We start from the raw sequence: 12,152 nt of genomic DNA, 5'->3' as shown, positions 1-12,152 counted from the left end.
TCTCCTAGATCACCAGAGGGATCCTCGGACTGATCAGCTAGGTTGAACACACTATATTCGTCCTCAGAAGAACTCAGTTCAACCACCTCCCTTGCCTTCTAGATAGTCCTTCCTCGGCCACGCGTAGCTGCCTGGGATTGAGAAGGACCTGCTAGCGGAATGCCTTCAGTATATAAGACCCTCAGTAAATGCAAAAACCGTCTTCCACCAGGTGATCTGCGTAAGCCGAGGGTCACGAGCTCTAATTTACGTGCTTCGGGACTGGGAATGATTTCTGAGCTGGGTCGCATCCGAGGATGTGATGAGCAGCTCTGACCTGGTTATTGGTTCGTTTAGAAAAGGTCCGACCTAAGAACGGTCTCCAAATCTGCTTTGTTAACCAGATGGAAATGACGTGCAAAGGCGTGCGGATCTGTGCAAGAAAAGTGAAACTCCTATGGTTAGTCAACCAAATCGAATATACAGTTATAAAACTTGAAAATACTGAAACCTAAATTGTCTCCTACTTCGGATGTCCTACCTGGCTCCCCCCTACTGTTGGGCAATGAAAGTCGTTGTACCACTCTCCGACACTATAAGAAAATCTTGAGTCAACCCCCTGTTGGAATCAGGAAGACACTGGATGAGACGAATCCTATCGTCCCTTGTCTTCATATAATACGTCTTACCCCTCAGGTGATGAAGGTTATAGCACCAGTTCACATCGTGGTGAGTTAGTCTCAGCCCCATTTTCTCATTCAAGATATCTACTACCCTAATATCCGAAACACATTTGCGGCACACTGGGTTAGAGACAGGCGGAAATGCCTAAGATAATTGAGGGTCACCGGCCTCATAGGGATTCTCATCCCTCCTTCTACAAAAGCGAATATTGGGATCACAACTTCACCCTCTCTCCTCTTAAGGTACCACTCCCTTCTTCACAGTACTTCAAACTCACATTATTGGGTATTCCATAGTCGACGATGAATTTGTTCATCATCTCGTCGGACTCAACCAACTTCTTAAACTTACCCATTCCCCAAAGATGACTAAAAGTTCTAAAAGAAGAAAAGGAAGAGTAAAATCAAGGAAATTTGGGGTCGCTAGAAAAAGAAGACTTACAGAAGTATGACGATTCTCTTCAGGAAGAGTGCAAGTTGAACTAGACTTAGGTCATACGCATCAATGGTTGTAAGAGCGAAAATGATGAAACCAGGCGGTTCAAAACAGGTACTTATACTCCCCCTTAGGTTCCCCAAATGTAACCGCTTGTTCATAAAAGCAAGAGATCATACCGTTGAAAGTGGGAAACGTGGTGCCGTAAAAATTTAATGTGGGCACCCATTGAGTCTTGAAACGCTAAAAACGCGCATCGGGCAGTCAAAAAGCCGCCAGCATTAACACGAACCGAAGTGGGGCGACTCGTCTAGAGAGCCCGCAGGTATCAAAACCCTCCTCCCCGTCCGAGGGAACGTGCAGCAGGGTTTTGAGGGGCTATTGTGGGCCCGTGGCCTGATAGCCTCGGCCCATCGGTAGTAGGCCCAAGGCCCATGCCGAGGAACACTGACTATTCAGGGCTAAAGTGGGGAAAACCTCTTTTCCCAATCCACGCGAAGACCTCCTCATCCTCGGCCTACAAGGGTGACTTTCGGGAAAGACCAAGCTCAAAGCAAGCTTCACCCTCGCATTTAATGCATTCACCTAACCCCCCTGGCCGCATTAATGGGGATATAACCCTTGGCAGGGCAACGTTGATCAGAGTGAACCACTCGAGTACTGATAAGGCCTCTGATGGGACGGCGGCCAGAAGAAGGCAAATGAATGATCAACAGATGGAATAAAGAGATAGGAAGATGAAGACTATATAAGGAAAGCAAGTAAAATAAAAAGGAGGAGGAAAAAAGAGAAGAAAAAGGCTTCCTCGGCCCATGGCCGAGGAGCAACCTCCCAGTTGTATAGAAACTCTAAGTATCTTTTTATAAATGAAAGTTCATCTTGATGAACGACGGCCAGCGCCTAAACCTTTAACCCACTCTCTATAAATTTATTGTTTGGGCTTGTTGGGCTGAAAACCCATCCAAACTCAGGGTCAATCCAAACTGAGTCCCTACAAGTACCACTTACTTAAACATGCAAGATAAATGATAAAGAGGGTGGAGATAACGTGCAAGATAAAAATAGTAAGTATATCCATTTCTTAATAATATAAGGATAGAAAAACAAACTTTAATGAAACTTTAGGGATGAGAAAAATATTTTTAGGCAAAAATGCAATTTACACCTTATAAATTCAGTGAATTGTTATTTTAGTCCACTAAATTTAAAATTGACATTTTAGTCCGTCAACTTTGACAACACTCTTGTTTTATTCCTTTCATGTCCATTACCATTTGAAAACACATTAACTCTCTCAAAACAATGTTGTTTTTAAATCATTTTTTATGCTTCAAATGTGAAAAATATCATTTTAGGAGAGAAAGCATCAATAAAAGAATGACTAAAGTAAAAGCGCTGTCAAAGTTAAAAAACTAAAATGACAAAATTTAAATTTATTAAACTAAAATGAAAATTCTCCAAACCTATAAGATGTATTTTATTTTTACCATATTTTTTTTATATAAAAAAGCTAAAATACAAACTGCAACTTTTAAGTTTGACTAAAAAATTCATTTCAATCCTTCAAAGTTACTTTTGTTCAATTTAATAATCCTGGAAAATCAGTGGGTTAAAAATCTTCGGGCTTCGACAATCTTGAAGGTTAAGTCCTAAACTTGTTCTAGGGTCCTCCAATGGTGAAGTCAGTGGGCTGGAATGGAGAAAAATATTTCTAAGTCTTTCTTCTTTTTCTGTTTAAAAAAAAAAAATCTGAACCCCTTACCTCTACGCAGAGAAGCGTTTATATAGTGCACATGGAACGGTTACTTGCTCTAATAACCGTTCCTATTGTCGAGGAATTCATCAAAGTCGGAGGTAACTTCCATAACTTCCATGGAAGTTACTTTATCTGGACCGGTGCTTTATCACGAATAATGGAGGTTTCGGTTCATAGATAAGATCCAAGTTTAAGTTCAAAATATTTGCCTCGTTCGTCCTTAATTAAGGACGGACGAGCCTTGGCACAAACTATGTTTGCCTCGTCCGTCATTTGGGACGGACGAGGCCTCGTCCGTCCTCAATTTATGACAGACGAGGCTTGATGGGTACGGACGAGGCCATTTTGTTGCGCCCTTCCTTTGTTCCCTCGTCCGTCCTCAATTTATGACAGACGAGGCTTGATGGGTACGGACGAGGCCATTTTGTTGCGCCCTTCCTTTGTTCTTTTTTCAAGGACGAACCATATGGACGATTTTGAAGGTTGCATTTTACAATATCATCACAATTAAATCTTCTAAGTTTCAAATTTATTCAATTCAAGCCATTCGTCCAATTTCATTAAAAAAATTTCATTAAAAAATATTTTTCTCACATGAGAAAAATTAATAAAAACATTTTTTTTTTATGTAAGAATTTGTTTTTTCATTAGCTAATTGCATATTTAATAGCAATTCTTTAACAAAATTGGATTAAAAGCCTGAATTAAATAAATATGAAACTTTAGAGAATCAATTGAATAAAATAAAATTAGAAGATTGAAATGAATTTTAGTCAAATTTAGAATGTACAATTTACATTTTAGCCCAAAAAAATTATACTAAGAAACAAAGATCAACCTTAGACCAAATTCTAATGATAAAAAAATGTGAGCCCAAAAACAAAAACGGACCAAATGATTTGATTGGGCCTTTGGGCTAGACTTCAATATATGTTCTACATAGATCTCATACCCAGCCCAATTCTTAATAAAAAAGTTAATTAAAAAAACAACAAAAACAAAAACAAAAAACTAGGGTTAAGTCTAACGTACGCCGCTGAGGGGTCTCTTTTTATTGGTTCGTGCCAGCCGTTCATTTACCCACAAATCACGGGTTTCCCAAAAGAACCCGTTTTTAGATCCAACGGCTGAAAATCACTTGTGGGCACTGGATAACCTGGTGAGCCCATACGGCGCACGATAGCTATTCCTCCCTTGAAAACAGTTCTTCGTTCTCCCTAGTATGCGCCTTACTCCTCCCCGCCAGTTTCCAACACTCTCTCATTGGTTTTTTGACAGTTAAAAATACAGTTATTCAGCTGCTCAGATCAAACCCAGGTGTGCATAACTGTATCTATCAATAATTTTGATTTTTTTTTTTTTTTTTTTTTAAGTAGGAAATGTACTCATTCTTCATGTTTGTGTGTGCGTGTGGATGCGTGTTTTTTCTAAATACAGTTTTTCAGGTGCTGAGATCAAATCCAGCTGAGTATGACTGTCTCTTAAAGAAAGTACATTTTTTTTTGGATTTTTTTTTTTTTGTTGTTGTTGGGGATGAATTTTTACTTGGAAATGTAGCTCATTTTTCATGTTTGTGACTCTTATTTTTGAAAATTTTGGTGGGTTTTTTTAAAAGGGTAAAATTTATGGGGATTGGTGATATGATATTGGAATTTGGATCTTGTTGGAGGTTGGAATTGGATGGATCATAATTGTGAGACGAAATGAATTTGTGGGGTTTGATTTATTTTGTGAGAGACCCATATGAGATTGGGATTTAAATGAGATGGAGATCCAAAGCTGCATTCTTTGATACAGTTTTTGTTAATGTAAAGTTCAGTGGGTTCTGTTTTCAGCTGTGTTTGATTGTGTATTTTGATCCTAAATCATATTTGAACATTGGGTCTTTCTTTGTTCTTTTTTCTGTTTGGGAAATCAAATGTTGGACATGATTGGTTAGGAAGTAATTATGGGACCTGTGTTTTTGAGGAATAGTTGAACATTGGGGCATATCTTATGAAAGCTTGTCTTCCTCTATGTCCCTTGTGAGATGCATTAAAAGCATACTCTTGTTGTCCTATTGAAGTAAAAGTTTCACTTGTCAAGGGAGTAGCGCACACTTTTTAAGGAAACATATAATAAGCTCATTAACGTTGCTGCTACCTTCTTGTCTTTAGCTTGTGTACTGAAACAACACAATTCATTGCTGCCACCAAAGTGTGTGAAAATTGGAATTTGTGCTTAAAAAAAAAAGATTGAAGAGCTTTCTTGATCAATTTCTGATACCAAAGAATGTTAGGACGTATACAAGAAATTTAAGTGGCAGGCGACTCTGAGTTGTTTTTCTTTTTGCATATCATATTATTAAGCTGCATTTTTTTTTTTTTTTTTGGGGTTAAGCTGTTATGTTTGTCCTCACAGGTGCTTAATCCGAAAATTCAGTCATCTGTAGAGGAAAGAATGTCAGAAGGGACAAGTATAGTGATGGAATCTTCTGAAAATGGCACAGATTTGTCTCAAGATGATATTGGCACCATAGAGGAAACACCCGACAATACAATTTTGTCACGACAGACTTCTGTGAACCTTGTTCCATTTATAGGCCAAAGATTTGTTTCTCAAGAAGCCGCTTATGAATTTTATTGCAGTTTTGCAAAGCAATGTGGCTTTTCAATCAGACGTCATCGAACTCGTGGCAAGGATGGGGTCGGTCGGGGAGTTACGAGAAGGGATTTCACTTGCCATCGTGGTGGATATCCACAGTTGAAACCGTCTGAAGATGGAAAGATGCAGAGAAATCGCAAATCATCACGCTGTGGTTGTCAAGCATATTTACGCATTGTTAAGCGGGCAGACTTTGACCTCCCTGAATGGCGTGTTACAGGATTTAGCAATATCCACAACCATGAACTTCTAAAACCACAGCAAGTTCGTCTCCTTCCTGCCTATTGTACAATATCTCCAGATGACAAAAGTCGGATTTGCATGTTTGCAAAAGCTGGAATGTCGGTGCGGCAAATGTTAAGATTGTTGGAGCTAGAGAAAGGTGTTAAGTTGGGCTGTCTACCATTTACAGAAATAGATGTGAGAAATCTTTTACAATCTTTTAGAAATGTTGATAGAGATAGTGATGCTATTGATCTTATTGCAATGTGCAAGAAACTGAAAGATGAAAATCCTAACTTCAAGTATGACTTCAAAATAGACTGCCATAACAGGCTGGAGCATATTGCATGGTCTTATGCTTCATCAGTTCAATTGTACGAGGCATTTGGAGATGCAGTGGTTTTTGACACAACACACCGTCTGGATGCCTATGATATGCTATTAGGCATTTGGCTTGGAGTGGACAATCATGGAATGACATGTTTTTTCGGTTGTGTGCTTCTACAGGATGAAAATATGCACTCTTTTTCCTGGACACTGAAGGTAAGAAGTTTATGGACATACATATGAAGAAACTGAGGACCATCATCTTTTCCTGCTCTATTTCCTCATTTTGCACGTAAGCCCTAAGTATTAATGTTTGACAAAGGGCTAACTTTAGAATGGGCCATAAAATAGACATTTAATGTACTTGGCCTTTATCTTCCAAATAGATTTAAACTTAATGCTGGCTTTTGAATGGGCAAAATACAAAATTAGAAGACATAAGAAAAAGATTTATGCTTGGTTTTTCCTTAGGAGTGTGTCTGATCTCATGCTTTTTTGATATATTACTTTGCAGCTTCTGTGGTATAATGAAGTTGTATTTGATTCCCCGCTCCCCCCCCCCCCCACCAAAAAAAAAAAAAAGATTTCCACCATGTTATCTTATAAGATTCTTGGTTATATTGAACTTGTTTTTGCTAAGCTTAGTTCATGTCTGGAATGCAGACGTTTTTGGGCTTCATGAAAGGAAAGGCCCCACAGACAATATTAACTGACCATAACATGTGGTTGAAAGATGCTATTGCTATTGAAATGCCTGAAACCAAACATGCCTTTTGCATTTGGCACATCATTGCAAAGTTCTCAGATTGGTTTTCTATACTGCTTGGATCACATTACGATGATTGGAAAGATGAGTTTCATCGGCTCTATAATATGGAATTTGTGGAAGACTTTGAAGGGGGATGGAGGGAAATGGTGAATAAATATGGATTTCATGCAAATAAGCATATTATCAGCTTATATGCATTACGATCATTTTGGGCTTTGTCATTCTTGCGTCGGTACTTCTTTGCAGGAATGATGGGTACATGTCAGTTAGAGTCAATTAATGCTTTCATCCAACGGTTTATGAGTGCACAGTCTCAACTGGATCATTTTGTAGAGCAAGTGGGTAACGTTTATTTCATTTTCTTCCATTCTTTAATTATTTAATAAGCCTAGCTCATTAAACTTTTTTTCCCCACCTCAGGTAGCTGATATTGTTGATTTCAATGACCGGGTTGGAGCAAAGCAAAAGATGCAACGGAAATTGCAGAAAGTCAGCCTGAAGACAGGTTCACCAATTGAATCTCATGCTGCCACTCTTCTTACTCCCTATGCCTTTAGTAAACTCCAAGAGGAGCTTGTGTTGGCTCCGCAGTATGCGTCTCTTCTGGTTGATGAAGGTTGTTTCCAGGTTAGACACCATACCCAGATAGATGGAGGGTGCAACGTGATATGGATTCCTTGTCAAGAGCACATCAGCTGTAGCTGCCATCAGTTTGAGTTTTCAGGCATACTCTGTAGACATGTCCTACGTGTCCTGTCAACTAATAACTGCTTTCACATTCCAGATCGATATCTACCTACCCGTTGGCGTAGTGTCAATTCATCTTGCTCCAACCCCTTCCGGACTGCAACTACAAGGGAGCATTCTGAGAGGATTCAGTTATTAGAGTCCATGGCTTCAACACTTGTAACAGAATCAATTGAAACGGAGGAAAGGCTTGATGTTGCTTGTGAGCAAATGGCCATGGTGTTATCACGTATTAAAGATCTTTCTAGGTCAACACATTGCATGAATGAAATTGCGTATAATTGCCCATCTGACTCGTTGATTCTACCAGAAGTGGAAGATGCTGATGGAATTGTTCAGAGTTTTACAATTGGGAATCCTCATGATAATATCACTTTGGGAAAGCTTAAAGAGAGAAGGCCAAGAGAGGGGATTGATACCATTAGAAAGCGGAGGCATTGTACGGGGCCTTGCTGTGGGCATTTTGGACACGATGGATCAGCCTGTTCATTAATGGGAGATGATGATTTGCATGGAGATGCACTAGGGTATTTGTAGTTCAACAAGCTGGAACTGGTACTAGATGTACAAAGCAATAGTATCACCTTTGTAAACGTCCATTACCTTTCGTTTTTCCTTTTTTTGAAGAATCAGAAAATTACATTAATGCAAACACCATATGTTACAGCACTCTCAGCAAGAAGCTGTTTACCCTGCCAGTACAACCCTTACATAATAGAACTATCAAGCACAAAGAGATGTGCTAGCATTCAGTAAGACATGCTCATTTACCAACAGATTACAACTACTTAGCAAAAAAATATTACAACTAATTTTGAACAGATGTCCAAAACCTTTGCATGGTGTTTTTTTTTTTAGTCTTTTTCCTCTCACTCTCTCTCTCTCTCTCTCTCTCTCTCCATTCCAGATTCAATAATACTAAAAAAATTGTCACTCTTTACTAAAGATGTGAGCTATATTGTAATTGCATGTATAAACTCTTTAAGGTTTAGCTTAACATTCATGATACTGCGACTTCCACATTTACACTTGAATGAATAAAATATTGAAATGAAACATTTTTGCTTCTATTTTTGCAATCATGGCCTTCATGAACAAATTGAGTTTTTCTTGCAATCATCAGTTGACGCAATATTAGTTATTTCCATATTAAACTTTACTCTATGGAAAGTAATAGGTGTTACCTGTAATGTGTTTTCTCAGTATTTTGCTTTGCTTATGCTCTGTTGCACACAATTGCACTTTAACCATGCTTTGCTATAGGAATTGGGGACCCAGGACTCTGTAGTTCAGATTATTAGAGAAGACTAAAAATTTCCATTTGTTCTAATATTTTAATTGTTGTCATGTATAAGTTCAAATTACTGCAGATAGAATGGTTTTTTTTATATATTTTTTATCTAATCTGTGTCTATACTCTTTCTTGATAACATCTTCATGGCATTGCATCCCATATTTGCTCGAGTCCCAATTCCTTGTAAGTGCATTTGGTCGGGTTTTGTGTTGAATGGGACGGACATGGCAATTTACCTTGACACTAAATGGCAGAAATTGTTATACATGTATGAAATGGGAATATGATATATCAATACTTTACATGGCAATTTTCCATAACACTAAAGTTACAGCTCTTTTCTAAATCCTTACAAACTTCATGCTTTAATTGAGCTGTCAAATATGGTTCTGCCTGTTGTTTCTCTGACAAGTGTACAAAAATATATCTTTATTGAAGTTATACCTGCTTACATACATGTAAAATTTCTGCAATTCATTACTTCTTATACATCACAACAGTAAAGGACCAAACTTTTGCATTTTGTGGTCTTTGAGGACAAACACAGATTTTTATATTCAAAATGGTGCAAAAGCTATACCTTAGTCAACTGAATCTTCAGCCAAAGAAACTTTGCTTAGCCTGCTTGGCAGCGATTTAGCACTGCTGTTTGCAAATTTTCTTCTCCCAACACGATGATTCTGCGACCCAGAAAGTGCTCTCTGTGCCAATGCTTTCCCTAAATTGGTGTTGGTTGTGCCTTTTGTGTTAGGCTTTTTGTCTGATGTTTTTGCTTGGTTGCTGCTGGTGCAGGCATCAAGATCATTGGCATCGGCCTTTTCAGAAGCCATTTTTTACAAGTTGAAGAACTGCAACGAGGAAGGAACTCTTAGAAAAGGCTTTTATGGTAAAAGTGCGAGTTTTAATGGGGGGCAACCAAAAGAATATGTTAGAAGCAAGTGGGTGGAGAAGGAGTCATCTTTTTGTGTTTCAGAAAGAATCCCCAAAAAAATTCTTGCTCTTGGAATAAGTTTGTGCTGTCTTGTCTTTTAAGAAATCAAAGATGCATCCAAGAAACCATCCATCTTTCCTTAAGAGTTTCCAGAGAAGATTGCTATTCCCTTGTGCAGTGCAGTACGTTGTATTTGATTTGTGGAAAAGAGATCTTTATAGTTGTAATGCTACACTGTATCAGATTCAATTTCTGCGGTTTGCACTGGCATTCTGAAAAGACATATAGTGAAATATTTGATTTGGGGTGCATGAGGCAAGTCACGGTCAATGGTGCTATCTTTTATGGATTCCTGTAACACAAATCTTTAAAAGCATGATATAGCTCAACACCTGAACTAGACTCATGACAAAGATACTCTTACAGTTGCAGAACATGTTATTGAATGGCGAACTAAATAGAGACAGGCATGTTGTGCTTAAATACTGCATGCACAAATTTATCTGCAACGTGTCAACGTTTCTGCTTGCTTTTTTTGCTATTTAATTACTTTTTATGTGAATTTTCTACTTCCAGATCAGAAAAGTTTGTCTGATTTAGGCCTTTACCTCTTAAAGGACAAGTAGAATATCATTTGGCTTGGATGTTCAGGGCAACTTGGTTTTATAGAGATCTCTTTCTAACATGAATCAGTTTGAAATGTTCAATTGGACGGGAAAAAAAAAGGCTTTAAAAAGTTTTACAATAAAAAATAACTATAAGCTATTGGGGAAAAAAAAAAGCTAATTCTAATCTATATATTTTTAAAAATTGAAGCGTAGTATTTATTATTGTCATGCTCTAGTTAAGTCACATCAACGTTCACGTCATTATTATTTTTTTTTTAATCCAATTTTCCTATAATTGTTTTTAACCTTTACTTTTTTAATATTTACACTTCTCCAACCTTTCTCCCTACCTTTCCTTTTTATCTCTCCACTACTTCTCTAGCCTTTCTCCATTCCTTACCTTTTCATCTCTCCACTACCCTCTAAATTAATATCATTCTTCCTCTTTTCTCTCATCTTCTTTATTTTTGTCTTTTCTTATTCATACTCTCTTACTATAAATTTTTCACTATCTCTTCCATTCTATGCATAGTTTTCCCTCACAACAAAAAGGTTCTCTCTCTCTCTCTCTCTCTCTCTCTCTCTCTCTCTCTCTCTCTCTCTCGATTTTTGGTAGATTTTTTATTTTTCTTGCATATCTATTTTAGGTTGATAATTTTTTATATTCTTTAAAACTCTACTTTGAGTTAATATGATTTAGTTTTGTTTTTAATTTTTTTTTTTAAAAAAAATTTGGAGTTCTTTTTGATTGTTAAATGTTATCCTATTGCGTTATAAAGAATTATATATAGCATTTAAAAATATAATATTATTCTATTACAAAGCATGATTTGGATAATTTGTTATTTATTGTAAATTGATATTTCTTCTATTACATAGCATGATTTTTTTATAGTTCTCAATTTAGATGTTAAATTATGAGAATTTACTAATTTTTGTTTATTCTTTAATCCTTTGTGGCTGACAAACTACTCTTAATAGTTGTATTAGAAGTACATTATAATGTCATTTATTTAGAAAAAAGTTAACCAAACGAAAATAATCGGATGGGTGACAAATTTTAGCTTTTGCAATTTTATTTTAATTATTATTATTATTTTAAAACAATGCATGTATAGAAATTTAATTCTTAGATTTTGCTAATAACTGTTTATTTGATAATATGTTTTGGGTGGATGAAATTACAACAAATTGTTTTCCTAATTGGTCCAATTAATCATTGTTAAGTTTTATTAATTTTCTTAGTTAACATTTTTCGGTATTTTGGATTGTAGGCAGAAAAAATAAGGTTTGAGAAATTTTATTTAAAACTAAAAGAATAATTTCCAAATTTTATATTCTTTTTAATGATTCACAAAATGTTATAAATAACTTTTATTAAAAAATGAATGTTTTCATTAACTTGTCTTTTGAATTTCTGAGAAAAATTGTATTGTTTTCATTTTGATACAACAAAATTTATATTTATGATTTATGATTGTTCCTATAATAAATAAAAATATGATTACGAAATACATTAATCTTTATTAAAATATCTTAAATTATAAAAATAAATTTAATAAAACCACTATAAAATAATTATCACTTGCAGCACGCAGGTTCACCGCTAGTTTTGATTAAAGTCGAGCTTGTTGAAAATTAATACTTCAACCAAATTTTGGAGCATTCACAACCACTAGATTCTTCACCATATTTATCATGCTCATACCTTAGCAATAATTTAGGGAAACCATCCCACCCACATACCGACATCTAAT

At 36.4% G+C, this 12,152-nt stretch overlaps 1 protein-coding gene across 2 annotated transcripts; it reads left to right on the top strand.

Annotated features, from left to right (window-relative positions):
- Nucleotides 1-3,929: 3,929 nt before the first annotated feature.
- LOC112028597 (protein FAR1-RELATED SEQUENCE 11) lies at nucleotides 3,930-10,289 on the top strand. 2 transcript variants are annotated; one of them, XM_024061306.2, is made up of 5 exons: nucleotides 3,930-4,171; nucleotides 5,255-6,262; nucleotides 6,710-7,153; nucleotides 7,236-8,117; nucleotides 9,649-10,289. In XM_024061306.2, exons 2-4 carry the CDS (start codon nucleotides 5,294-5,296, stop codon nucleotides 8,097-8,099), a joined length of 2,277 nt encoding a protein of 758 aa, XP_023917074.1. In that variant the 5' UTR covers nucleotides 3,930-4,171; nucleotides 5,255-5,293; the 3' UTR covers nucleotides 8,100-8,117; nucleotides 9,649-10,289. The 2 variants fall into 2 exon arrangements, with proteins under 2 accessions (XP_023917074.1, XP_023917064.1); XM_024061296.2 differs by lacking the exon at nucleotides 9,649-10,289 and having other exon boundaries at nucleotides 7,236-8,386.
- The last annotated feature ends 1,863 nt before the right edge of the window (nucleotides 10,290-12,152 follow it).

Source organism: Quercus suber, unplaced genomic scaffold, assembly GCF_002906115.3.
Source record: "Quercus suber isolate HL8 unplaced genomic scaffold, Cork oak 2.0 scaffold_67, whole genome shotgun sequence".
Lineage (NCBI taxonomy): Eukaryota > Viridiplantae > Streptophyta > Magnoliopsida > Fagales > Fagaceae > Quercus > Quercus suber.
The sequence above is the reverse complement of the archived record's forward strand: the minus strand, read 5'-3'. Positions and strand labels throughout refer to the sequence as shown.